At 40.9% G+C, this 25,420-nt stretch overlaps 1 protein-coding gene across 4 annotated transcripts; it reads left to right on the top strand.

Moving 5' to 3' along the window:
- The first annotated feature begins 2,600 nt into the window (after positions 1-2,600).
- On the top strand, positions 2,601-23,765 carry SLC25A37 (solute carrier family 25 member 37). Of its 4 annotated transcripts, none has more exons than XM_075207203.1 (5): positions 2,849-2,937; positions 3,804-3,877; positions 18,229-18,457; positions 20,411-20,467; positions 21,027-23,765. In XM_075207203.1, exons 3-5 carry the CDS (start codon positions 18,235-18,237, stop codon positions 21,527-21,529), a joined length of 783 nt encoding a protein of 260 aa, XP_075063304.1. In that variant the 5' UTR covers positions 2,849-2,937; positions 3,804-3,877; positions 18,229-18,234; the 3' UTR covers positions 21,530-23,765. The 4 variants fall into 4 exon arrangements, with proteins under 4 accessions (XP_075063302.1, XP_075063301.1, XP_075063304.1 ...); XM_075207202.1 differs by having other exon boundaries at positions 3,804-3,881; XM_075207200.1 differs by lacking the exon at positions 3,804-3,877 and having other exon boundaries at positions 2,663-2,937.
- The last annotated feature ends 1,655 nt before the right edge of the window (positions 23,766-25,420 follow it).

The raw sequence follows: 25,420 nt of genomic DNA, 5'->3' as shown, positions 1-25,420 counted from the left end.
TAAATTGTCATGATGTGTTTATGTGCCAAAACAATGATCTCTCATTACAGATCTTATTGGGGGCCAGTCGGACACACAAATTTACTTTTAATAAAATGAGTGAAGGCTATATGCCAAAGATCAAAATGAATTGAGGGGTATTGGGAGAGTATTTAGTACTGAGATGAACTGATGGCCAATTGCAACAAGTTTGTATTTTTGAGTCAGCTACGCAAGCGAACCACCGAAACAGCTCTGACCTCAGATACTGTAATGCTATATTTCATTGATTGATTGATTATTTGATGAATACACTACATGACCCCTGGCAGTGGGACTTACATTGACCTTCTTATTCTGTCTTATTCCTTTCATGCTTAATCAACAATAAAAAGCAATAGAAACATCTTATTTTGTGCTGTCCTTCCCTAGTGTTTTGTTGTAAAGATATCAAGATAGCATGACCCTCACGTGTAGAACATTATCTGTAAAGCCTGCTTACTCATACACTAGTGTAAATGCGGTCAATACGGCAGAATGTGACTGTAGCAGACAAGAGGTATTTCTATTGACAATTTTCCAATTTCAAAATCCCTGCTTAAAAGTTGCAAAGGAAAAAGGACATTAAAATGTGACATTTTATAAAATATATTACTGGAGACAAATATTGACATCATGAAAATGCTTTCCACTTAATGCATTAGTTTGAATTGTGACAATATATGTACAAAACTCTATATCATACTTGCCAACTTTTGGAAACTTAATTCCGGGAGATCCCGGGCAGGGGGGGGCATGGTTGGGGGGGCTGTGTGCCGCGAAATGTGACATTTTGGCCATGCCCCCGCAACAAAATATTGTTTTTGTCGTGGGGGGCGGGGCCAAAACGACCCGATTCACTGTGAATCTCGTCATTTTGAGGGGCAAGTTGTCGTATGCGGGATACATGCTTGCTCTCCCGGGAGATCTATCTGAATTTTGGGAGTCTCCCGGACATTCCAGGAGAGTTGGCAAGTATGCTCTATATTATCTAATACATGTATAACATGGATGAGATTACTAGCTGCTGCAGACTTTGTTTCTGACACAGTTGGGATCTAACAACTTGTGGAAGGTCCAGAGGACATTAAATAGCAAGGCACCCCTAAGCGGTAGGGCCAAGTGAAATCAAGTGTGGTCACGTGACCAAAAATATGAAACTTGGCATAATAGACTGGAATTCTCAAATTATCGAGTACTACTCGCACATTACTTACCTTGAGATGTAACCACAGGCGCCGTTCTGTAGCGCCGTACTACTCAGACAGGAAGTGAACGCACTTCCTATCTGAGCACTGTGGGGCTGGCTGACGCTCACACAGCGTTCCGTGGAGTCTGTGCAATCAGTTTAGCCTCATACATAACAGTCATCAGCAGCCCCTGAGAGATTGGGTGCTGTAAGTATAGGCCCAGGCTTTTAACTAATGATTGCCTTTTGCAACAGTTATTAGATTCTCTGTATACATATATTTATGTATTTTGCATAAAATCGCTCTGCGCATACCCAGAACCAGACCATACGTCAGTGAATGCAGAAAAATCCAATCACTCTTTCGAGCACAAAGGACCCTTAGTACATCCAGGGTTTGGCTGGGCTGGGGAGGGGCACTTCATAGTGGGCTACCTTGGGCTGGGACCTGGGTCACTGGGCTACCTGTATTTTTTTCCTTTAAAATGTTCCTAATGGGCTGCTGAGCCGAGTCTTGCCCTTCTGGCTACAACTTGGCAGCCAGCCCCTCACTAGAGCAAATGTAAAAATGCATTTTATGTACAGTAGACATTCATAACATTCTAATAAATTACAGAGAAAAACTTTTTTTTGTTAATGTTTTGTCATGACTATATTATTAACAGGTGACATTTTTTTTTGTGTGTTCCTTTCAGTCTTTATATAACACATATGTGTTGTGCATATCCTGCAGTGTATTGCCAGGGCTGTAATTAGGGCCATGCGATAGGGGCGAGCGCCCAGGACGCAGTGCTGAAGGGGGGCACAGTTTAGGAATATTTTAGGTTTATTTGGTTAAAATTGAGGGCTAGGGGGGGCGGCATTTGTCTTTCTCGTCCCAGGTGCTAGAATTCTAAGTTACGGCTCTGTGTATGGCCTGTTAGAGCGGAGCAGACCTAGATCCGGATTTAACAAGAGACGTTTTACTTTTATCAGACCTGATCCTTGTTGAATTAACGTGCATTTGACAAAAGGTTCGTTTTTGTGCGCCTTAATGCATCCGGCCCTTTATGTTTTATGTATCATGTCCAAAAATAGCCTAAAAACAACGCATCTCTGCAAAGTAGATAACCACAAAGTCTACTGCAGTGCTAGAAACTGTCATGCAGCAATTGGTCTCTTCTGATCTAGTTCCATACACTGTGACTGATCCCCAGACATTGCCCACTCTGGGGTCTGATGTTGGACTGATCCTTGCAGAATTCTGGACTCTCCCGCGTCCCATCCCAGGGTTTTTCCCGCGGCCCTACCACGTGATCCTGTCAGCCACAGAGGGCGTGACCTAACTGACTTGTAAATGGAAGAGCCAATCATCAACCACCCCGCCGCCGGTCTCCAAGGTAGAGAGACGCTGTGTGCCCGCGGGTGCATGGTCAGCTGGCCCCGCCCTGGCAGTGACGTCACCCTGGCGTGTGTAGGTTGGTGTGCGGCGCGCTGGCTTCAGTCAGCGGGCAGAGCTCGGCCTGTTCGCTGCATTCAGGGGAGGAGTCCGCGCTCCTGTCTCCGGCATGGAGCTACGAAGCGCCGGGATCCCCGTGGAGGCGAGAGAGGGAGTCCCCTCCTCGCTCCCCGGCGATGGGGACGACTACGAGAGCCTGCCGGACGGGGTCTCCCCGCTGACGCACATGGTAGCCGGGGCCGTGGCAGGAATCCTGGAGCACTCTGTCATGTATCCGGTGGACTCTGTCAAGGTGAGAGGGGGGGCGGGTGTGTGACAGGTGTGATGGCGCTGTGCATGGGGGAAGGCTGCAGCAGGACATTGGACTGTATGTCTACAGTGCAGGGTCTATGTGCTGCCAGTGCACACATGGGTAACTGCTCATACACCAGTGTATCCTGCTGATCCCTAATGCATGGAGAAAGTTTAATCATACTTCTTATTCACTGGAGTGCGATTGTCTGCTTGCACACTGACATTACTGTATTTATACATAATACATATGAAAACTCATAAGCAACAATACTTTGTTTCACTTGCTGAATAAAATGTTTATATGAATTGCTGATGTAAGAGATCATGCACTTCCTATGTTATGTAAGTATTTGAAGTAACAGGAGTTGGGTAATACAAAAGCGGAGTGTTTATGTACAGACTATAAATCCTAGGGGACATGTAATGGTTTATAATTAGAGGTATACATTATTACTTAACACTGAAGTGATGTCAGATTTTGCTGTTGACCTATATAATAATGATATATATATATATATCTCATCATCATTTATTTATATAGCGCCAGCAAATTCCGTAGTGCTTTACAGATGGGAACAAACATTAATAAGACAATACTGGGTAATACATACAGACAGAGAGGTAAGAGAACCCTGCTCGCAAGTTTACAATATATGCTATATAGAAGTATCACTTGTGTATTATAACATGTTGTGCCTCAACAGGTTTACCAAGAAGTGTTGGCAACTTGCATTCTATTATTGCAAGAAGAGCATGTGTAACTACATATAAGTAGCTTATGTATTTCACAAGCCATCATGTGGAAGTGTTTAGACATGTTAGATTGTGGAGATTTTTTTTTTTTTAATGAGATTTTTTTTTCAGTTGAATAATTCTGGAAAGGAGATGTTGAAGGTTGGAATGACCTAGGCTGCTGACTTCAATGTGCATAATAATGTGTAGGTGGGAGTTCCTGCTTGTGGCTTTAATTTGCACCTGGCTGAAATCAATTGAATGTGGTATAGTGGTCCAAATTGTTTAACCCTACAAAAAAACACCAGTTACTTAAAGCACGAAGCCAACCTTAGGCTGGTAACGCAATGGTGTTAATAAATGCCAGCGACACTGCATGCCAAGCACAATGTGTGACCAGTGCTTATACCTGTGGTTGATGGGGTTAAAGGAGGACACTTGGGGGTATAGTTACTAAGCTGGGAGTTTGAAAAAGTGGAGATTTTGCCTATAGCAACCAATCAGATTCTATTTATTTTGTAGAATGTACTAAATAATAACTAGAATCTGGTCGCTATAGGCAGCATCTCCACTTCTTCAAACCTGTCATTTAGTAAATATACCCCCTAGAGTCAATGCGAGTGACCACAAGTGGAAGTGGATATAAATAAGGTCTTTGGAGCCAGGAGGTTTGATCCCCATGGCCTGTTACAAGCTTTTCCATTATTAATTAAAAGAAAAGCTAGTAAGCATGAATTTGGGTGCCAGTGGGTAATTGTTCTTAGCCTCATGTGTAAGTACTTTATAAAGTGTTATGAGCGATAGTGCATGCAAGCTCTACATAATTTTTGTAGGAGACCTGCTGAAATTATAATCTACATGTTCTTATCCGTTTAATTGTCAATCTCTATCATTTTATTGATTTTGGAAAATCGGGTGTATTTTTTTCATTCCAAGCAAGTCATTTGTTTCTTTCCACATCTTCTGGACTGTGTCTTCGTTTGCCAGAAAATAACTTTCTAAAGTTCAAAACAAACCATTTTTTAAACCCCATTCCAAACGTATAGCTACAAAGAGGGCATTTATGACCGTGGAGCAGTGAACAGTTGGAGTGAGAAGGGGGGAGTCATGTGAGAATGGCATTGCCACAATTATAGAATTCTCAAATAACTCTTTGCTCTAGTTTCTTTTCTTTACTTCATATAAATAGATGTATTTATAAAGGTCTGTACTAGATTAACTGGGTTATGGCTTGGAGGGTGATAGTGCACGAAAACTGCTTCACCAACAGATCTGACTGAACATATCACTGTTGAACCATACCACACAGATGAGGCAACTCTGGGTGTAAAGTGTATATGGAATTGCACCAACAAATTGACCCAAGATCTTGAGTGAAATCCTTCATATTGTCACTTGATTTGTACTTTTAAATAAGCTGCACATTTATTTTTATTTTTTTTACATCTATATTATTTGCACTGTTGGGCATATAAAACACCACCATCCATTAGAAACACAGCAGAGTGCCTTTTGCACCAGTTTTGCCTTGTGTTCATTTCCTATTCTACAGACACCTATGCATTGAATAAATTCTACATAGTCTCACATTGGTGTGTAAAATAAATACTTTTTATTTATTTTTTTTGTTTCCTGGGCTCTTATTTTCTACAGATTTTTTACTTTTTTTTTTTTCACAAGACCCTGTATCTGTCCATACTGTCGATGACACAGCCTGTTTCTAAAGTTTGAGTTGTAGGTAATGTGTCACGGCTGTGCCTGGAAGTCCTGCACGCTCCAATTTTTACTTGCTGATCTTTGTTCTTAACTGTCTTTTTTTTTTTTTTTTTTTTTTTTTTTTAAATTTCCTTACCTATTTCTTTTCTTAACACCATATTACTGCACTGTGATCCATAGTAACTTTGTTTGAAGAAGAGGGACACTTTTGGACAATGATTCATAGGTGGCAATGCAGCCTTAATGTATTTTATATTCTGACATATCTACCATGGTTACACGCCAATAAAAAATATTGCGGCAAATCCACAGATATATAGTGAAGAAAATTGGCCAGTGGGCGAACCTGAAATATGAGGTAACATGTCATTACTGTAGTCAATTTGTGACAGACTTCAGGGCTGGCCATTCTGTGGCTCTCCAGGTGTGCTGAAACTACAACTTCCAGCATGCCCTGCCAGCTATAGATTGGCTTTCTACTGGCAAAGCATGCTGGGGCTTGTAGTTTCAATAACACCTGGAGAGAGCCACAGGTTGGCCAGTCATGGGTTGTGTTAACACTGGATTATCATGTTGTGGCAATATGATACAAGTTCTCCCTATAAATTAAATCACACTGCAGGAGATGGTTACTTAATCCAGCAGTATCATCTACAACAGGGGTCAGGGAACTTTTTTACCTTTTACTCCAAAATATATTTAGATATGCCGATGTTACCCCCTTGATTTGAAAGGAAGGAAATCATATTATTAATTATTGGAATTCAAAATTTTATTGAATCTTTTGAAAATTTCTTTGAAAGCTTCAACTTCAAAACTACAGGTTTTGGAGAAATGATATTGCTTCATTTTTGATGTCAGAGCAATGTGGATACAGTCTCCAGCGTCCAATCGATTTCTATGCTTTGTTTTATGTTCGTTAGAGTGGAAAATCCTTGTTCGTAAAGCTAGGTTGTTGCAAAAGGCAGCAACTTTTTGACTGCCTCCTCATGTGCAATTTTGAATGCCTTTGCAGCTGTTGACATCCAAAAATATGACAGATCTGCTTTGTTTTCAAATGCAATACATGCTTCATTATTGCATCGAAGCTCAAGAAGTGCCTCTGCCAACCCTTGAGGCTCTTCTGGTACAACAGCAATTTCACATTTAAAGGGGTCTACACTCCAACTGACAGCATGTTACTCGGCAGCATTACCCCCAGGAATTTCATTTGGGGTAATTTACCCCTATTCCCTGACCACTGATCTACAATATGCAGTAGAATTCTGTTGTATTGTACTGTGAGTTCCTCTAGGAAATCGATAAACAATATCTTGCCTATTCTAGTCCAGTCCCTATTACAAAGCAATATATAAGGTCTTGTCACAAGGCTGTATACGGGCTCTGCTACCGATGATATCTGCAGGTAGTTTTCCAGCAGAGACCTTATTGGCTGTGACTTGCTCCTGTGTACCATGGCATGTTGTCTTAACTAGTGATACAGAGAGTAAAGGATTTAACCCCCTGGGTTATGTTAGGCATATGCTTGGGATTTCTGTGAACTCTGGCCTATTTAAATGGCAAGATGTCTGTCACTTGCTTTCTATATCTTACTAGTGTTATAATACATTATTGATCCTCTGGAGTAAGATTAACCTTGTAGTTGTATAAAACCAATCTTTGCACTTTGTAGCTCTCTACATAACCGTTTGCAGAAGTCTGCACTGTTTACTTGGTGGATTTGGTGCTTTGCATGGAAAAACTAAAACTTTTTATTCAAATTCCCCAGTTAAGGGTTTAATTTGTAGTGGTTTTTTTTTTTGGTTTTTTTTATGTTGCCTTCTAGCAGAGGTGCTCAAGCCCAGTCTTTAAGAGCCATCAACGGGTCATGTTTTCAGGATTTCTGTCTGTAGAAACAGGTGCAATAATTGACGCAGTGCATGATTAAATAAATCCTGAAAACATGAACTGTTGGTAGCTCTTGAGGACAGAGTTTAAGTACCTCTGCCTAATGGAATACCTCTGTGCATCACAAAGGATTTATTGGTTTATAAAATGTATCTTGCCTTCCCCAACTATCCAAATATGGCAGCTGTCTAGATGCTCTCAAGCATGCTGTAGTAGTGGATGAGATGTGAAAATCCAGACTAATCTATTTCCAAAGTTCATGATCATCAAGTTTAGCTAGTTTCTTATACAGATACGGGGATGCATTGAAAACGGCTTTACTGTGTGCTTTATTTCTACCAAAAGGAGCAACAATATTCATAACAATCAGCTATATCATATAATCTAAACATATTTCACTATTGTTAGATACTTTGACTGCACTAGCAGCTATTTTGGTGCTGTTAAATATCCATTTCCAGTAAGTGTCTGAGCCTGTTTTTTATTCTGAAATCTTAATGGTAAAGTAACATTTCTGTATCTTATACTTTATATTGTTACAGTACTGAGAAGGGTCCTGTCCCCACCCTTATGAATGATTCAGCAGGCTCACATTACGTTAATGAAACACTGTGTCCTGGGATCCTAGTCACGGTATTACCTTAACTTAAATCACAGAAAATAGTCATTCACATAAATCCTATAATGTAAATTGAACGGTTCTCTATAGAACTCCTTCTGTTAAACATAGCTGCAAATAACACCCATATGAACACTCACAATGTAACATATAAAACTATCGGGCACAATAGTTGAACCGCTGTAACAACTCAATAAGAAGTAAGATTACATGGCTGACACAGTGCATACATAGATGGTTATTGCTAAGAAGATATTAGTAAACCTTTGGAATGGTGCATAAGTGATCGTTCTATATGTATTGGTTTATAAGGAGCTGGTTGCTGTCCTTGGGTGGTAAGTTATTCTCTGTTTAATTCAGTATGAGTGTGTCCATAATCCTTTTGTATTTTGAGCCATTTGTGTTACCTAGTCTCTGAGTTTATGGTGGTAATCTTGATTTAAACACCTATTTTAAAGTACGTCTTCAGCATTTTTAATCTCCTTTAAAAATCTGCATTTCTAAGCCCATCAAAGATGGAGCAGTCACAGGGGGCTGCAGTAATTCTCTCCTGATGTAGTGTTTGCTGTTATGACATCACAGCAGCTCTCGGCCAATAGGAAGCATGGAAAGTGAAGTAGTCATCTTGTTTAAGGAGCTACTAGTTTTGTTTTTGTATCATGTCACTTGTAATTTCAGCAATACAGTGGATAAAACAAATATAGTTTTTTTGGTTTTTTTGTTATAGGTTTGTGCGCTAACTTGGCAACTAAACTGAGTTCTGTTTGTGTCTCGGGTAAAGAATTGAACAAGGATATTTGTTTATCGTATGTCATTGGATAATAGTATAAGATCTATTGGATGGCCATGGTGTTCACTGCTGGTGTTCAGTCAATTTCTGTGTTTATTCCAATAGTAATAGAGAATGCCAGGTGTATTAAAATCCCCATTCTTCCAGCAGCAGGCATGCGGTAAACTGTCCCAGTTGTAAAATGTAGTGGATTTCCAGAATTGCAGTTCAGATTAGTTTACGGAGCAAGGAGACAGAGGAAACATGTGTCAGGCATGTTTAATATAAATGATTCTTGGCAAGTGCCTCTCCCTATAGTGGTTAGCTCTATTTGCAACTAGTTCATAAAAATGGTTTATGCAACAGATAAAGGGCTTATGGGCACTTTCAAAGCTGTACTTTGTTTTCATAAGTACCTAAATATCAATGCGATCTTGCTAAATGCCTGTTTAATTCCCCACCCAAGTTATTTGGCTGAATGATTGAGCTAAAAGTGCCGTGTCATTCCTGGTCTGTGCTGATGTGAGTTGTGAAATGAGATCTGTCTGGGACAGGAATGCAGATTGTTCAGGCTGTTGCCATCGGAACTGGACTGCTAGCGGCAGCTCCTGTAACCCTACATGTAGTGTATATAATATGAATAATGTGCCTCTAACCGTAAGATATGAAACTACTACAAGTCAATGGGTAGGTCCATTAATATACAAAAAACAAGCTAAGGCTGCAGGTGAAGTGCTTTTATACACATCGCGTACCTCTGAAGATCCAATCGAATAATCAGGCAAAAAAAAATAAATAACTTTTATTTTCTCTGTGCATAAGAAAAAAAAACAATTAAATTAATTCTCTGAGCCACATCAAGCATCAGTAAGAACCCTATCGTGTTTTGGTACAAACTGCTTGTCTGACACCATGACGTGACCCCAATGGATTATTGTGTGATTATTGAAGAGGCCTCTTAAAGTGGATGCAGCCATTGATGTTGGACGTGTCGCTGGTTCCTGGTGAAGTGCCTTTTCATGATTGTATGTTCACCCCACAAAATTACTTCCTCACTCGTGTTAAATTTATTTTTATTGGTTATATAATATTAAGTAAGGTTTTTTTTTTTTTGGTTTTTTTTAAACTTCTCCTTGTAGTATATGTAACATCGTGCATTATCTCGCCTGAAGATCTTGACTTCTTTTGTATATCCTGATTACTTGGTTTTCTAAGATTTGTGCCATAGGAGTAAATGAGGAAGGAGTTACTGCAATTGTTTGAGCGTGGTGATAGGCTGGTTTCATAACTAGATCTGGAAACTAGAACAGGATGAATTACTCAACAAGCAAGTGCTGAGTATGCCTAGCAGACCTCTTCTCACCCCAGAAATGTTTATATACAGGGTGGGTATATGTAATGTAGAATAACACTACAGCAGTGGAAACTGATATTATTCAGATACCCTTGTTTATTTGCTCTTTAAAACCATTTCAGATTTCTTATTTTTATTTAATTAAAAAAAAAATTAAAAAAAAATTCGGTGTACAAAAACAAATTTGGAAAATATAACTCATAATGGAAATCAAAGCATTACTCACCAAACAGCCTTGATAGAGGAACACGTATGTGTGTGGTATTTTTTATCTCTCTAAAGCTAAATATTGATCCCAGCCTGGTTCCTTTTCTCCCCACCCCATCCGTCATTCTGACCACTGTCCCCCATATATCGCTCAGCTCAAACCAAGGTCCTCTATAATATCTCCATGGATAAATTGTACAATGTCTACTCCACATTACAGCAATGTTGCATCGGTTCCATTTACTACACTTCAACATACCTTCAGATCCTGAGAGGGTAAAAAAAACAAATGCTTGACACACCCAATCTGTTTTCCTACCCGCTCTCATTGTTTCTTTAAGTGTTCCGTATTAAGCCTTTTCCAGCCTAATGCACTCACCTGCGCTGACGTGTGTTACCTAGTTCAGTAGGCAGCATACCTGCGTCTCACATACATTTACAAATATAGACATGCTTGACAGGCGGAGCTTGTCAATTTACAGTGCTTGGTTGTGTTTGACAGCTGGTTTACGCTGTCACTGTTGTCTCAAGTTGGCATTGATTTGTTCGGCTTGTACACAGAATGTCATTAGTTTTACTCTTCTGTAATCTCACTTGTAAGGCTTGGAGAAATTTGAAAACAAAAATGATCTTGTCTTAAGATGGGGTATCCATAGTGGCTGCCGATGTACTGTGCGTTTTATCTACCAGATAAAGCAGACTGTGTTTTTCTTACGATGTAGTTTGGTAGATGCTTTTGAAACTGATGTAAGTTAGTAACCTATAGCAATGGGCGCTTACTAACAAACCTGGAGCATAATCGGATCACTCCCAATAATCCTGGACAGTTAAACATATATAAATTTATATTGTGTAAGATTTGATCACTAGTTGAACACATCTATATGAAAATAGCACATTTCTGGGAGGTAATGTGTCTTTCTCAACAGGACAACCGTGTAAATTGAGGCTACTCCATCATGGCTGCCAGCTGTGGATGCTGCCCTGTGCATGACTGCAGTCAGCAGTGCGCACACTTGTTTATAAGCATTCACAAGAGGGACAGAGGCCAAAAGGAGAGGTTGTCTACACGTAATAGGGACAGCCATTTTGTTTGCTGGACAATGTTCATAAAAATTCAGCCTGACAGGTTTTTAATAAATTAGTCAAATGATCAATTTTGTGCTGGTTGAATGTACTCTGACCCCAAATATGTAAATTTTAGATGGGTTTGGCTAAAGTCGCACAACATATTGCATTTAATCTTCTGGTCCGGGATAACCCCGGTTTTTGAAGTGTCTGGGGATACAGCAACTTGTAGACTATCATTATATATTTACAGTAGGAGGAAATGAGTGCACGGATCATGTGGAAGGCGGTCCACGGCCTACATGTGACAGGGACTGTATCATATACACAGGAAAACAGAAAGTCACAGACTGGGAATTGGATAGCAGAAGGTGCAGTGTTCCCCAACAGCACAGGAGTGATGTGAGGCTGATTAAGCTAGTGCAGGAAAACTCTGGTGTAAAATGCCCCTCTAAATGTAAAGGCAGTTTATTCTTTTATGTGTGTGATGGGAATATTTACAGTTCAAAGTGTACAGATATACCTGATATGGGACACTGGCTATGTTCTATTAATGTTTTACTGCAGACAGAGCTCACCAGTCAGTAGGTTATCAATCTTCTGGTCTGGCACAATCTTCTCTCATCTCCCTCCAGAGCTCTGCTCTTTGTCTTCTTAACCTGCAATATAATAACTTGGGTTGTGGCCTAATGGTGGGTGTGGCTTCATTAGTGTGAGACGGGACATAGGTATGTTATGGCAAGCGGACACAGGGCTGAAGATATAGCCAAGAGGCGATAAATGCAGCTGTCAAAATCTTGTAATTCCCTGTACTTAGAATATAGTGTTCTGCTACTTCTAACTTCAAGGATGGCCTGTAAGACCAGGAGAGAGCTGCATGGTCATTGTTGCTGGAGATGGTTTAGTACTGCAGGGCATCATTAAAGTCTAACATGACTATAAAGTTGTAGCGTGAAGAATATTCCAAGCAGAGGGAAGTGACTGTCAATCATTCCTTTAAAATCTCAATTGTATACCTGTCTTTGTATGCTGGTAAAAGGTCTTATTGTTCTTGCAGGTTTGTCTAATGTATACATGGGATGAATGTATAAAAATCATTCTAAAACTTTACATAGTTTGTGTGATTGTGCTGCTGGCAGAGCTGTCTACTTAGTACAGTTTAATGATTTGCTTCCTCTCTCTCCCTCTCCCAGAGCTCTCCTGTCAATCACATTGTCTCAGACAATGACAAGCTATTTGTGACATCATTTGGGGTGGGATTTAATGTCATTGAGGGTGTGGCCAGGTCCTGAAAGGTCCAAATATGACAGAATAGGCAGAAGTGCAGACACAGCTTGCCTAGTTTGCCTATAGCCTGCACAGAAGGATAACGTAAGTGTCTGGCATGTACTGTTCATTCATCTGTGTTAGGTATAGTTAAGGACAGCAATCTTGAGTATATGTTTCTCTGGGTTGCTGACTGTTAAACAGTAAAGACGGGAAATCGGCAGCACAACAATGACTTCATATGTGATGCACAATAGAATTATTATAAACTGGTAATATAGGTAGAATGATGTAGGAATACAATCACAGAAAAATAGATATCTCAAAAGGGAGATTGCTGGACACTGCCAGCCAGTCTATCCTCCATGTACACATTCCTTATGTGCAAGCAGACGTCTTCTGTACTCACGGAGCATAATGTATTGTGTGACCTTTGTAGAGAGCAATGTGACTCCTGGCTGCCTTACACATTTGTGTTGGGTGTGTGCTTGACACCGTGATAAATATTCCTAAGGTCCAAGAAACAAAAATGGTGAAGGGGATAGTAGAATTTAAGATAAACCCATGGTAATCTTGGTGCCTAAAATGTAGATATTTGGAGGTAATTTCTCCCTTGATCTTCCCTGGCTCTTGTGATATCTAGAAGCCTGTTGTACCATATTTGTCCAACAGCCAGAGTGGACCTGGAAAGTGACTTATGTTGTTCTGGTGTAGAGACTGCATTCTGGCACATCCCTCCCTGTGGTCAGTCCTAGCTCGGTGTCTAATGCAGACAGTAGCCAAGCTGTGAGCTGATCTGCTAGTGACCATTAGAGCAGCCTGCTAATTTGTGTCTGTAACCTTACACTACATGTCACGGTGCAGGCGTGCCATGGATCATACCAGTCTGCTTGTGTTTACAATTATAAAGATGGATGTTTTGTTTTTTAATTCCAGAATAATATCCTTAAGTGACTAGAATAATTTTACAGCTATTGGGGAAAAATATGCTACAAAAACCTTCCTTTAGTGAGTCAAACCAGGTGTGATATTAAGAGGAAATGAACGTTCTAGAATCCATTGTTAAAAACTGAAATGACATTTCTCATGTTACATGGGAGACTGGTACCATTTGAAATGTGTTAACAAATGAGTGTCTAGCTGAACACTACGCACATACCAGCTAGCTCCTCCTCTGCAGACAGGTCATGGGTCTAATCTATACTTGTCACTAATCCCAGCCTCATTGTAGTGTTGCATTTATAACTAATGGAGTAGTGAATTTTCAATGTAGAAGACCTTTGAATATTTCTCAATTTTCTTTCAAAACAAGAATGTCCAAGTAACATTGTGCTTCTAGCAGTTGTGGCTAGGGACATGCAAAAGTGTATTTTGTCACGTTTTGCTTCCTACATCCCACTTCCATGCCTTGTCTGAGCACTTCCCAAGCCCTGCAGCTTCCAGTAACAATATCTTGTCACGATGGGAGTTCATAAGCTGTAACGGATGTATGTACGTTAGAATAAAGGGTTTGTACTTCTGTCTGCTTATTATACGTTGCAGTGTTTACATGATCTTCGGTCTTCTCCCTTGAATTATACCAACCTGGAGGTTCTAACAGCTGCAATCAAACATGAACTAAGTGATGCCAGCAAAAGAAACCATCATTATTTATTAAAGTAAATAACCTGCACTTATTGGTTAAAAGTCAACGCCAGTGGCATATGGCCTGGCGGTCATCACATGGGTTTTGGAGGATCTCTGTCCCTGACTCTGCTAAACATCAGGTAGTGAGGTTGAGTCCCCATGTTTTTGGCTGGTGATCTCTGCTCACATCCTGTGTTTCCTCGTGGAGGCCCCTCCAGTGAGTCAGCATTTGCACTTGCAGCAGGCCACAAACCACAAAAGTTCTGCTGTTTTACCGCTGCTAGCCACAGCCGCGCACCTTCATGTTGCTTCCGTCCCTTGTGCGGTTGTTTCTACCCACTACCTCTGTGCTTTGACCTGAGGGCAGCTTCCCAAGAGGGGAGCCCTGTAACGGAACCCATGGCACTTTGATGCACAGGTCAGCACCCTTCCATCCTCCCCCTGCAGCAGTTCAGACATTGCATGCCCGTCCTTACTGCTGAGACAGTACACGCCTCACTTTCTGGTTACCCACTGCACGGTGGTAAGTCCTTTCTGCGGAACCTACTTGGATCTTCATAAGTGGCCAAGTTTCCTCGCAAGTCTACCTTTCCTTACACTGCATGTGTCCGAAACACACACACACACCAAAGTGGACAATCATCATCTGTGTGATGTTACCTGTGGGGTCGATTGGGCGACAAGTATTCTGACTTTCCCCATCTCGCAATGCACCTTCATTTTGTACTGCACAACTGATTAGCCATAATCTTACGCTTGGAACATGTATTGGACTCTGAAGTGACTGACTATCTAACACGCGGCTTAAGCGGCTCTGCAGCAGCCTATATTTTAGAACGGAAATATACTGAGAAAGCTGCTACTTGTGGCGCGCTACTGACATCTGATGGTCGTTTCAGTACCTGCTTTCAGGTGTCCCAACACTGTCCACCCGGATATGTTAACTCCTAATGGTAACACAATGGGACTGTTTAGCAATGCATAGTTACATTTCTCTACTGGGCCTCATTCTGACCTCATCGTTCCTCATGCCATAACTCCTCTTACACCAACTATACCTGGGGTTCTCGGAGGTTATGGTTAACATCTTGGATCCCCCTCTCCCTCCCCCCCCCCCTCTTCCCCCCCCCCCTCTCCCCCCCCCCCCTCTCCCCCCCTGAGCTGGCTCTGCCCAATCATCCTCCAACACGGCTCACTCTCGTGCAACAGTTAAGGCGGTGGGACACCCTCCTCAGGTTTCACCTCCCAGATCACAACAGGAACCTTCTATGGATCTAGGGTATTCCCAGGCACTTGAAATTAAGGGGTTCTGTCACCCTGAGATCTATCCAATCCCTGCTGACAGCCCTCATAATGGATGTTGCCTCTGAATTCAGAAAAGTCAACAAAATCAAAACTGATTTGGTGAGCCTTGGATCCTGTATGGACCATCTGGGTAATAAGATGGAAGAGCTGGTCTCTTCACACAATGACTTGATATCTGTCCATGGTCTATTGCAGGATGTGTCTGCGATCAAGGACAAACTTATCGTCCTGGAGGAAAGATTCAGGTGCTACAACATTAAAGCATGGGGCACCCTGGACACTGCCTCCAACGCAGATCTGTATGAGTTTGCAACTGATTTGTTTCACAAATTGCTGCCCTCTGTCTCGTATAACGATCTTCTTGTAGACTGAATCTACAGGTTGCCCAAACCCAGGAATGTTCTAGATTCTTCACTTAAAGATAGAATGCGCTTTTTCTGCATTAAGGAACAGACTCTCCGAGCCTCTCTGCCGTCATCCTCTACCCACAAGGTATTAGGGGATCTCCAACTCTTTCCGGATATCTCCCCCACTACTCTGCAGAGCGTAGGGCTTTGGTGACCTGACGGGAAAAGTCTACACATGGTCAAATATTCAATATAGATGGGGTTTCTCCGCTAAACTCATAATCCACAGGAATGTTGCCTACACCAGACAACACAAGAGAGGTTCTCAATCTTATTGCTACTCATGCTGACTGTTCTCTGTCTCTGTTGCTCTTGTTGGATGCCGAAAAGGCATTTGATAGGATTCACTGGGAATATCTGGCTAAACTTTGACTCAGTGGTTTCGTTCTCCAGGCAATACGCACCCTGTACACCAGGCCTTTGGCTCGGGTCTTCAGCAATGGGTTCCTCTACCTTCCAGATTACGAATGGAACTAGACAGGGTGCCCCCTCTCCCTAATAACTTCTGCTATGGCGACCTTGGCGGCTGAAAGAATTAGAAAATCTGATACCGTGAAGGGGTCCCGAATTGGTAACATACACAATATTTGCATACTTTTTTTGATGATGTCCTTTTCTTTATAACTGACCCTAAGACCTCACTGGCTGCTATGTGCCAAATTATGCTAGACTCCTCTGAAGTATCTTACTATGAGCTGAAGATCCGGGAGTTGGATTTATGCAGGAATCTCTTCAATCTCTCATATCTGCATATAAATTTTAGTGATGTACTTCTTCCCTGAGGTATCTAGGGATACTTATTTCTCCGAATCCTCTAACTGTTGAGTGTAATTACTTACCGCTCTTACAACAATTTGACTCCCTTACAAAGTCCAAGGACAGCTTTAAGGTCTCGCGTTTTTGGGCAGGATAGCGCGATTGAAGATGATGCTCCCAAAGATCCTTTATCTCTTCCACTCTTTCCCTTATATAGTTCCCCAGGCTTTTTAACAAATTTTATTATGTAGCTTTAAGTTTTGTTTGGAGAGGTCCGTTCTCCAGATTTGCTAGAGAACACCTGTATCGCACCAAACTGAAAGGGGGTCTTGCCACTCCCAATCTGGAAGTTTACCCACAAGCTTCCCTGTTGGACTAACTTAAATATTGGGGTGGCCCTGCTCCCCCATGAACCCTAGGTTACCATTGAATACTATCTCTCCTCCTCATTCTGTCTGGAGGACCTATTGTGGCTGGATAGGGTTAGCAGACTGGTATCTAGTACCACCCTGCGCAGTATCGCGGACTCCTTTGTTTGGGACAAGGTGTGTATTTCAACCCAAGAGTTTCTTCTCCCTTCTTCCCACCTTTCTGTAATAGCGTTATCAAAATTGATCTCGAACCTTCGACTACATCTTTGGCATAGTCAGGGAGCTGTTAGAATACAGGACCTATTTGAGGGTGGGTTTTATGTCCTTTTCTCAATTGGACTTTTTATAAATATTTACAGATCCATTACTGGATACAGTCCTATCCAACGAATTCCCCAATGTGAGACGGCTTATCTCTTCTTCCTCCCATTCTGGTGGTATCTCCTCATGGTATAATCGGTGGTAGTAACTTTTCAAATACAATAACGCAGACAATAGTTTGACCGACTTAAAAAGGCTGATTTACTATAAGGGTGACATTGAGGAAAGAGACTTGCCATAATCCAGATAGACACAGTATGTCCAACACTTCTGATATACGGCTGCTATAAATTGCTACTGGAGAAAATGAGGCAAGTATTCCTTAAAACCAGCAATGCCTCGAGCCACTGTATATATTATATAATCTCACTCTGGCCATTGTAAGTGACAAGATTCTCAATTACAGCATTTTCTCCAGTTGCAGTTTATAGCAGCCGTATATCAGAAGTGTTGGACATACTGTCTGTCTATCTGCATTATGGCAAGTCTCTCTTTCCTCAATGTCGCCCGTAGAGTAATCGGCCTTAAGCCGATCAAACTATTGTCTGCATTATTGTATTAGAAAAAGCGTACCCTGCTCGGTATGTTTTTAAGAATTCCTCCTTACACGTACTGCCGTGAGAGGAAACCAATATCCCTAAACTATCTACTTGTGAGCTGGTGACTTCAGCTTACATAAATGAAATGTGTTTGCAGTCTGGTCTGTTGCATCTATTTGGCACGCCGGATCTCTGGTTTCTGAGAAAAGAAAGTGGCATGTTATACAGGGATGATTGCTTTTCTATATCCAACATGCTAGTGAGATGCTGCCATCTAATCTGGGAGAGGCCTCTGGTTATATTTTCTGTGCTCCACTGATTGCTTGATGTGTCTTTTTTTTTTCAGACCAGAATGCAAAGCTTGCAGCCAGACCCCAAGGCCCAGTACCGAGGAGTCATGGAGGCTCTGAAGAAGATGGTCCAGACTGAAGGGTTGTTTACCCCCTTGCGAGGGATCAACGTGACTATGCTTGGAGCTGGCCCAGCACATGCCCTGTACTTTGCTTGCTATGAGAAAATGAAAACGACTATAGGAGGCATGATTAACCATGTTGGAAACAGCCATGTGGCTAATGGTAATAACCTCCCCATCAATCTTTTTGTTTAGTCTCTGCATAGTAGATCCATGTTTCCCAAGCTTTGTGTCTAGAAGCATTTTACATTGAGAGTTGGCACAGGATTGCTGATTGGAGGATCCAAGGTGCCTAGGTGGTGCTGGGCATGACTGTTAACCTATGAAACCTGTCTATCTCTTATTTCTATGCTGTCCTGGAGGTGGGTTGCAGACAGATTTCGTATGATAGTCATGCACCTCACACTCGCCTCTGTATGGCTACCAAGTTCACCAATTGGATCTTGTCTATTCTTATGCCATATTAGAGAGGAGTGCTAACTGGTGGGCTATTCGGTCATGGTGTAGCTCAATCCTATGAAACCTGTCTCCTTTTGCTGTATGGGGAATAGGAGATAAGGAGACTTCATGTGATGAAGCAGTCATGTGCTGCACTGGCTCCTCTGTTTGATCATCGGCTCCTCCAGTCAGCACTGCCCTCCTCTCCTTCGGTTCCTCTCCTTGGCAGAAAGATCTCCATGTACTTCCCTGGTCTGGACAGCCATTGCTATTTGTAACACTGAGTGCTGGCACTGATCACTCGTATAATGAAGAGTGGACTCCTTGCCATGTTGCCTACCTATTAAGGCTTCTCAACTGAGGTGGGGTCTCCAATGTTAATGTGCTTGGTGAGGCCGGCGATGTTGGGGTTTTTTTTTGTTTTTCTTTGAAGGACCTGTTTAAATGCAATGACAGACAGTGAAAATATAGGGACAAATATTTCTATACTATATTGGGGGAGGGGAGAGGGGCATGTAATGCTTCACAGAAATAAAAGTAGCCAGTCGCTAATAAGTCCAGCTAGTGAGTGGCGCCTAACAAATCTGCAGTTCTCCAAATAACGGGCACTGTAACCTTTTACGGATATCCACAAAATGGAAAGCATATTGATAAAAATAGCACATTTTATTAAAATAATACCTATCTCTCAGCAAATGTTCATACAATGCCTGACCATTAATACCTTCTCATAGGCACATATAAACATCAATAATTTGCATATATCCCATATATGAATATGCTTGTCCACAGGCTTCCTAATTCTGGGGTAATCGGTTCACATAAATTGGCTTTAATGCAATCAGATGGTGGCTGAAAAACCATTTTATAAATTGTTTCCAAATTTGATAATGATGATCCCAGCGGTACTTAGATGTTATTTGATTCCTCCACAGATGAAGGGACAGATCCCCCAACACAATTGGAATGTGATGTGGACCTCCGTATTTGCAGCATATTGTCTCGCTCCTGTTCATATGGCTCTGGAAAGCTTTACCCCGATACAAAAGGGGGGGCTGTCTGTAGCGGCCAAATGGATTAACAATGGTGAACATACGGACAGTATGATTCTTGGTACTGCGTTGGCGTCAACTGGTGCCTTTCTCGCCCCTTTCAATAGGCAGTTTCTTCAAATGACGCCAACGTACTCGCGAGAATCGTATTGCCCGTACATTCGCCAGAGATCCTCTATAGCTTCTCTAACACCAAAAGACTCTGCTAATCCATTCAGCCACTACAGGGAAAAAATACTAGTTAAAAGCATATAAAAGTAACTAATTTTAACGTTGTTCGATGTTTCCATATCCTTTCTATTTTACCATGCACTCTATTCCAGACCACTGTGATAAGACCATTTTTTTATTTTATTACCTTTTTTATATATTGTATTTGTTATTTGTATTAAAAATTAAATATTCACAAAGAAAAATAAATACCACTAAAGCAAAATATTATTTTATGACCGGAAGAACGATAAACCACTGCATTATACTTTGGGTGTATAATAAAGATAATCTAAAATGTTATATTTATTTCTGGGTACCATTACAGGACTGACTGTACCTATCCGGTTTACAGTATTTGCATTGTGCTCCTAGAACCTCCCATTATTTCTTTTAACTTTCAGTTTTCTTTTTAGGAGTTGCAGGAAGTCTGGCAACGGTGCTGCATGATGCGGTCATGAACCCAGCAGAAGGTACTTCTGTTTTTGTACTGCTCGATCCCCTGTTGTTGTATTTCAGTATTCTAGAGTTTGGCCTGTTTTTGTCTTTTTTTTTTTTTTCTTATGGGGTGATTTATATCTGTATTGAATTTTAATACATTTATAGAATCTGTTATCCCGGAACTTGTTAGCCAGATAGTTCTCATCATTGTCCCTTTGAGAAGCATTATTTTGGGGAAAGAAATTCTAGTATAATTTATTTTAGCCTTGGTGCTAGAAATTATAGAAAAATAACTTGTCCCAAGTAATTTGCATAATGTATTAATAAGATCCCCTGTTAAGTACTATCTAAGAGCTGTTTATGATGGACGGATGAATATACTCCATCACACTTTTAATTTTGAATTGAACTCTAGTGTGAAGTCCTCATAAGTCAGCACAGTGCAAGGCTACAGTGACCTGGAAACTCGTCCATACACATTAACTAGATGAGCAGGCTTATAAATTATATTATGTTAAAGTGTAGTATGATTGCATTAAATGTTGTTCCAACTTCTTCCTGTCTTGATTTCTCCTTTTGTATCCTCACCAGTGGTCAAGCAACGCATGCAGATGTACAACTCCCCCTACAGGAGCATGCTGCACTGCATCCAGAATATAAGCAGGACCGAAGGTGTGGGAGCTTTCTATCGCAGTTATACCACCCAGCTGTTCATGAACATCCCTTTCCAAGCCATTCACTTCATTACCTATGAGCTCACTCAGGAGCGGCTGAACCCACAGCGGCAGTACCACCCAGGCTCCCACATCGTCTCCGGCGCTATCGCGGGGGCCGTGGCGGCTGCGGCCACCACTCCGTTGGACGTCTGCAAAACTTTATTGAACACGCAGGAGAACATGGCCCTCAGTTCTGTGAACATCAGTGGGCACCTTTCAGGCATGGTCAATGCCATCAGGACGGTCTATCAACTTGGAGGCATGGGAGGCTACTTCAAGGGAGTGCAGGCACGAGTCATCTATCAGATGCCCTCCACGGCCATTGCCTGGTCGGTATATGAGTTCTTCAAGTACTTTCTTTCCAGGCACCATGATTAGCGCATAGATCAGATTGCCAGTTGTCGTGGAGTAGGATCCTGAGAGAGGACTTTCAGTTTGGTGTATCCATATAGAATAGACCAGTTCTTCAAAGATGGAGTTGCACAAACGTCATCTTTCGGGAATCCTGAATGTATTTTTAATCTGCAGGGGAAAAAAAATTCCATTTCTATTTGAGGTTCTTAAATGACAATCATTCCATTTTCTGCAATCAGTTGCCACAACATGTGGACCTCTTGGTCACGAGTAGCCGGTGTCTTCAGCTTATCTATGTATATTTATAGCTTGGAGAGAGGGCCACGATCTATGTACTTGTGACCAGCAATGCTGGGGTTGTAGTTTTGCTGTAACAGCATATAGATATATATATATATATACTATATTGAGAGATTTATAGAAGTGGTCATATATTATATTTTTTTATGCTATTTTAACAGAATAAAAAAAAGATATATATCAGACTACGCACAAGCCACAAATGTTTTAGAAAATATATTAACTGTATAGATTGTATATTCTTTGTGTGCTAAGGATGTGTAGAGAATGTATAGATCTATTCAATATTTTTCTATGTAGAAACAGGCAGAGTAAGCCATTCTTTTCTGTGCGACTAACCCTTGTATTTTTAATGGGCTCCAACTCTATATAGAAATCTGTTTTCCCAAATCTGCAGGGTGGGCAAGGAGGGGTTTGCAAAAGTGGACAACCCCCCAAAGTCCTCAGCTTTTTGTCTTAATGACTGCACTTGCGAAACCACTTGTAATGGACTTGTGATGCACTTCCTGGGAATGTTTGCTACAGCGCACATAGATGACCAAAGACGTTAAGTTGTCCTTCAACAATGATAGTTTACCAGCTATGCTGTATGTAATGAGGCTTATTCTGCTGCTAATATGTTTATGCAACAAGTAGACGTGTAAATGTGCATTTCTTCAGACAAATGTCATGTGCATTCTATATTTCAAGTTCCGTAATGTGGGTTGTTTTCCACAGCCTATAGCGTTTCAGCATACTGACATTATCATGCAGTATATTAATATAGTATTAAGTGGTTAGAACTGCAGTTTATTACTAATGATGCTGCCACCTGCTGGTCAATGTCCTATATAAAGTAGAAAGGCAAAAAGAGGACTCGCATAGCAACTCCAAAAGAATAAGTAATTTCACTGTGAATGTTTTGTGCATAGAACACTATACTTTTGTAATTTCTGAAAATCTATAGTTTCAGTATGGAAAATGTAACTTAATAGTTTTACAATGAAGGGCGTAGGACAGGCCTGTCCAACCTGCAGCCCTCCAGGTGTTGTGAAACTACAAGTCCCAGCATGCCCTTCCAGCTATCAACTGGTTGTCTACCTGCAAAGCATGCTGGGGCTTGTAGTTTCACAACACCTGGAGGGCCGCAGGTTGGACAGGCCTGGCGTAGAAGTGGAGTTATGGCATAGCACCATATACCAGCACACTTTGATCAAGTGTGTTTGTATGTGTAGATATAGATAGAGGTAAGGATATAGATAGACACACTACTGTGCAGGTTCTTGGGCAGGTGTGGGAAAAATGCTGCAAAGTAGAGTACTTTCAAAAATAGAATTGTTAATAGTTTATTTTTATCAAGTAACAAAATGCAAAGTGAATGAACAGAAGAGAAATCCAAATCAATATTTTGCCTGCAAAACGGCAGTACAATGCATGTCTGCAGGCAGCAGTGAAGCATGGTGAAGGTTTCTTGCAAGTTTGGGACTGTATTTTGGTAAATGGCATTGGGGATTTGGTCAGGATTAATGGTGTCAGTGCTGAGAAATACAGGCAGGTACTTGTCCATCATGCAATACCATCAGGGAGGTGTCTGATTGGCTCCAAATTTATTCTGCAGCAGGACAAGAACCCCAAACATACAGCCAATGTGATTAGGAACTATCTTTAGTGTAAGAAGGACAAGGAGTCCTGGAAGTGATGATATAGCCCCATAGAGCCCTGATCTCAACAGCCAGACTGTCTGGGACTACATGAAGATAGGAGGATTTGAGCAAGCCTACATCCACCAAGATCTGTGGTTAGTTTCCAAAGATGTTTGGAACAACCTCCCTGCCGAGTTCCTTCAAAAACTGTGTGCGAGTGTACCTAGAAGAATTGATGGTGTGTTGAAGGCAAAGGGTGGTCACAACAAATATTGATTTGATTCTGTTCATTCACTTTGCATTTTGTTAATTGATAAAAAATAAACTATTAACACTTCCATTTTTGAGAGCATTCTTTCTTTGCAACATTTTTTCCACACCTGGCCAAAACTTTTGCGCAGTATTGTACATTTTAGATAAGATATATTTTCTCATTCTCTGTTTGGGTGTACAGATCAAATCCTTTTAATTTTTGTATTTATAAATTTTTAATTTTATTCAAGGTCATACCATCACTTAAAATATTGAATGGAAACTGACTTAAGTACGCCATAAACTTGAAAACGCAGATCATTAAGAACAAAGTAGTATAATAGTTTTGGAATAAGCATGTAGGTCACTGATGTCAAGGAGGCTTTATGGAAAGCAAAGGGGGTTGGGGGGGGAGGGCAGTCTTTTCTTTAAAAAATAAAATAAATTACATTTACGCTTTAAAATAGTACAGGAAAGTCTGCTTGTAGATATCATAATTCCTTACAATGCGCCTCTGTTTCTTGTCTCAACCCTGATCTTCCCTATACCCCTGTGTGTGTGACCATTCTTTAACCTTGCAATGGCTTTGGAGCATGGCCTAGTGACCATGGATGTGTGGGACATGGATACCAACCACTGTCTAGCAGAAGCAATCTGTTGTGGTACTCGCAATTGAGCAAAGAACACTTGTGAGATTAGTCACTTTTGAATAATGGTGGTTTGTGCATGAATGTTCTATCCCATAACAGCCAGTGAAATGTTCTGCTTTTAGGTGTTCTTTATTGACTACAAAGATGTTAATTTTGCTATATGTTAAACTACATCCAAGTACAGTGCACCATGTTATGGATCGATACAACTAGCAGTACCAGAAAATACATAGTCAGTGTTGCAGAACAGTGTTTTCTTTCATGTAACAAGGATATTCATGTCTTCCCCCCCCCCCCCCCCCCCCCCCCAAAAATGTGTGTGCAGGTTAGACTTATTGGAGCTTATATGTAGTAAAAGCCTTATTCTCAAGATGCCTTGTTTATGTTGTATATTTTAGGTTAAGTGGTCCTTCATAATTAAGTTGGGATACTAATAAAATAATATACATATAAAATATATTCTTACATATAAATACTTTTCATCTTGCATTAGGCAAATGGTATTTTAGCATTGGTGATCCTTCAAATGTTTCATGAAATGGTCTTTAGAAGAGGGAACCCTGTACACCTAAGGGTGCGCATTGACCCCTGGACTCAATTTCCCACCTAGTCCTCCTTGTACCTGCCCATGTGAATCTAGTTGTCACAAGCAGAAGTCATACAGTCGCATAGCATGCTCCAGTGTCCCACAGGCCAGATGTGATGGGGGAAGGGGGGTTTTGTATTGTTTTCCACTAGAACTTTGTGTTCTGAACCCATTGTCATTGTATGACCAGCTATCTAAGTGCCAACCTTATTTCTTAACCTAAGAAAATTACATTAACTGTGCACTCCCTCTAATGTAGCTTAAAAATTAATTTTGGTGTAATATTTAAATCTCTAGATCTATTATGTATAGATGGTACAGTGTCTTGACAATGAATACGTGCCTTATTAAATGTTTTCTGAAATTTACTTATTTTATATTTGGATTTTTTTTTTTTTTTAATATATATGTAAGCATCCTTTTGCCTAGACACATAGGGCCTGATTCATTAAGGAAATCAGAAAATAGGAGTAAATGTTCTCCTGGATGAACCATGTTACAATGC

The sequence above is a fragment of the Mixophyes fleayi genome, chromosome 4, assembly GCF_038048845.1.
Source record: "Mixophyes fleayi isolate aMixFle1 chromosome 4, aMixFle1.hap1, whole genome shotgun sequence".
Lineage (NCBI taxonomy): Eukaryota > Metazoa > Chordata > Amphibia > Anura > Limnodynastidae > Mixophyes > Mixophyes fleayi.
Note: the sequence above shows the minus strand (reverse complement) of the source record. Positions and strands in the feature narration are given on the sequence as shown.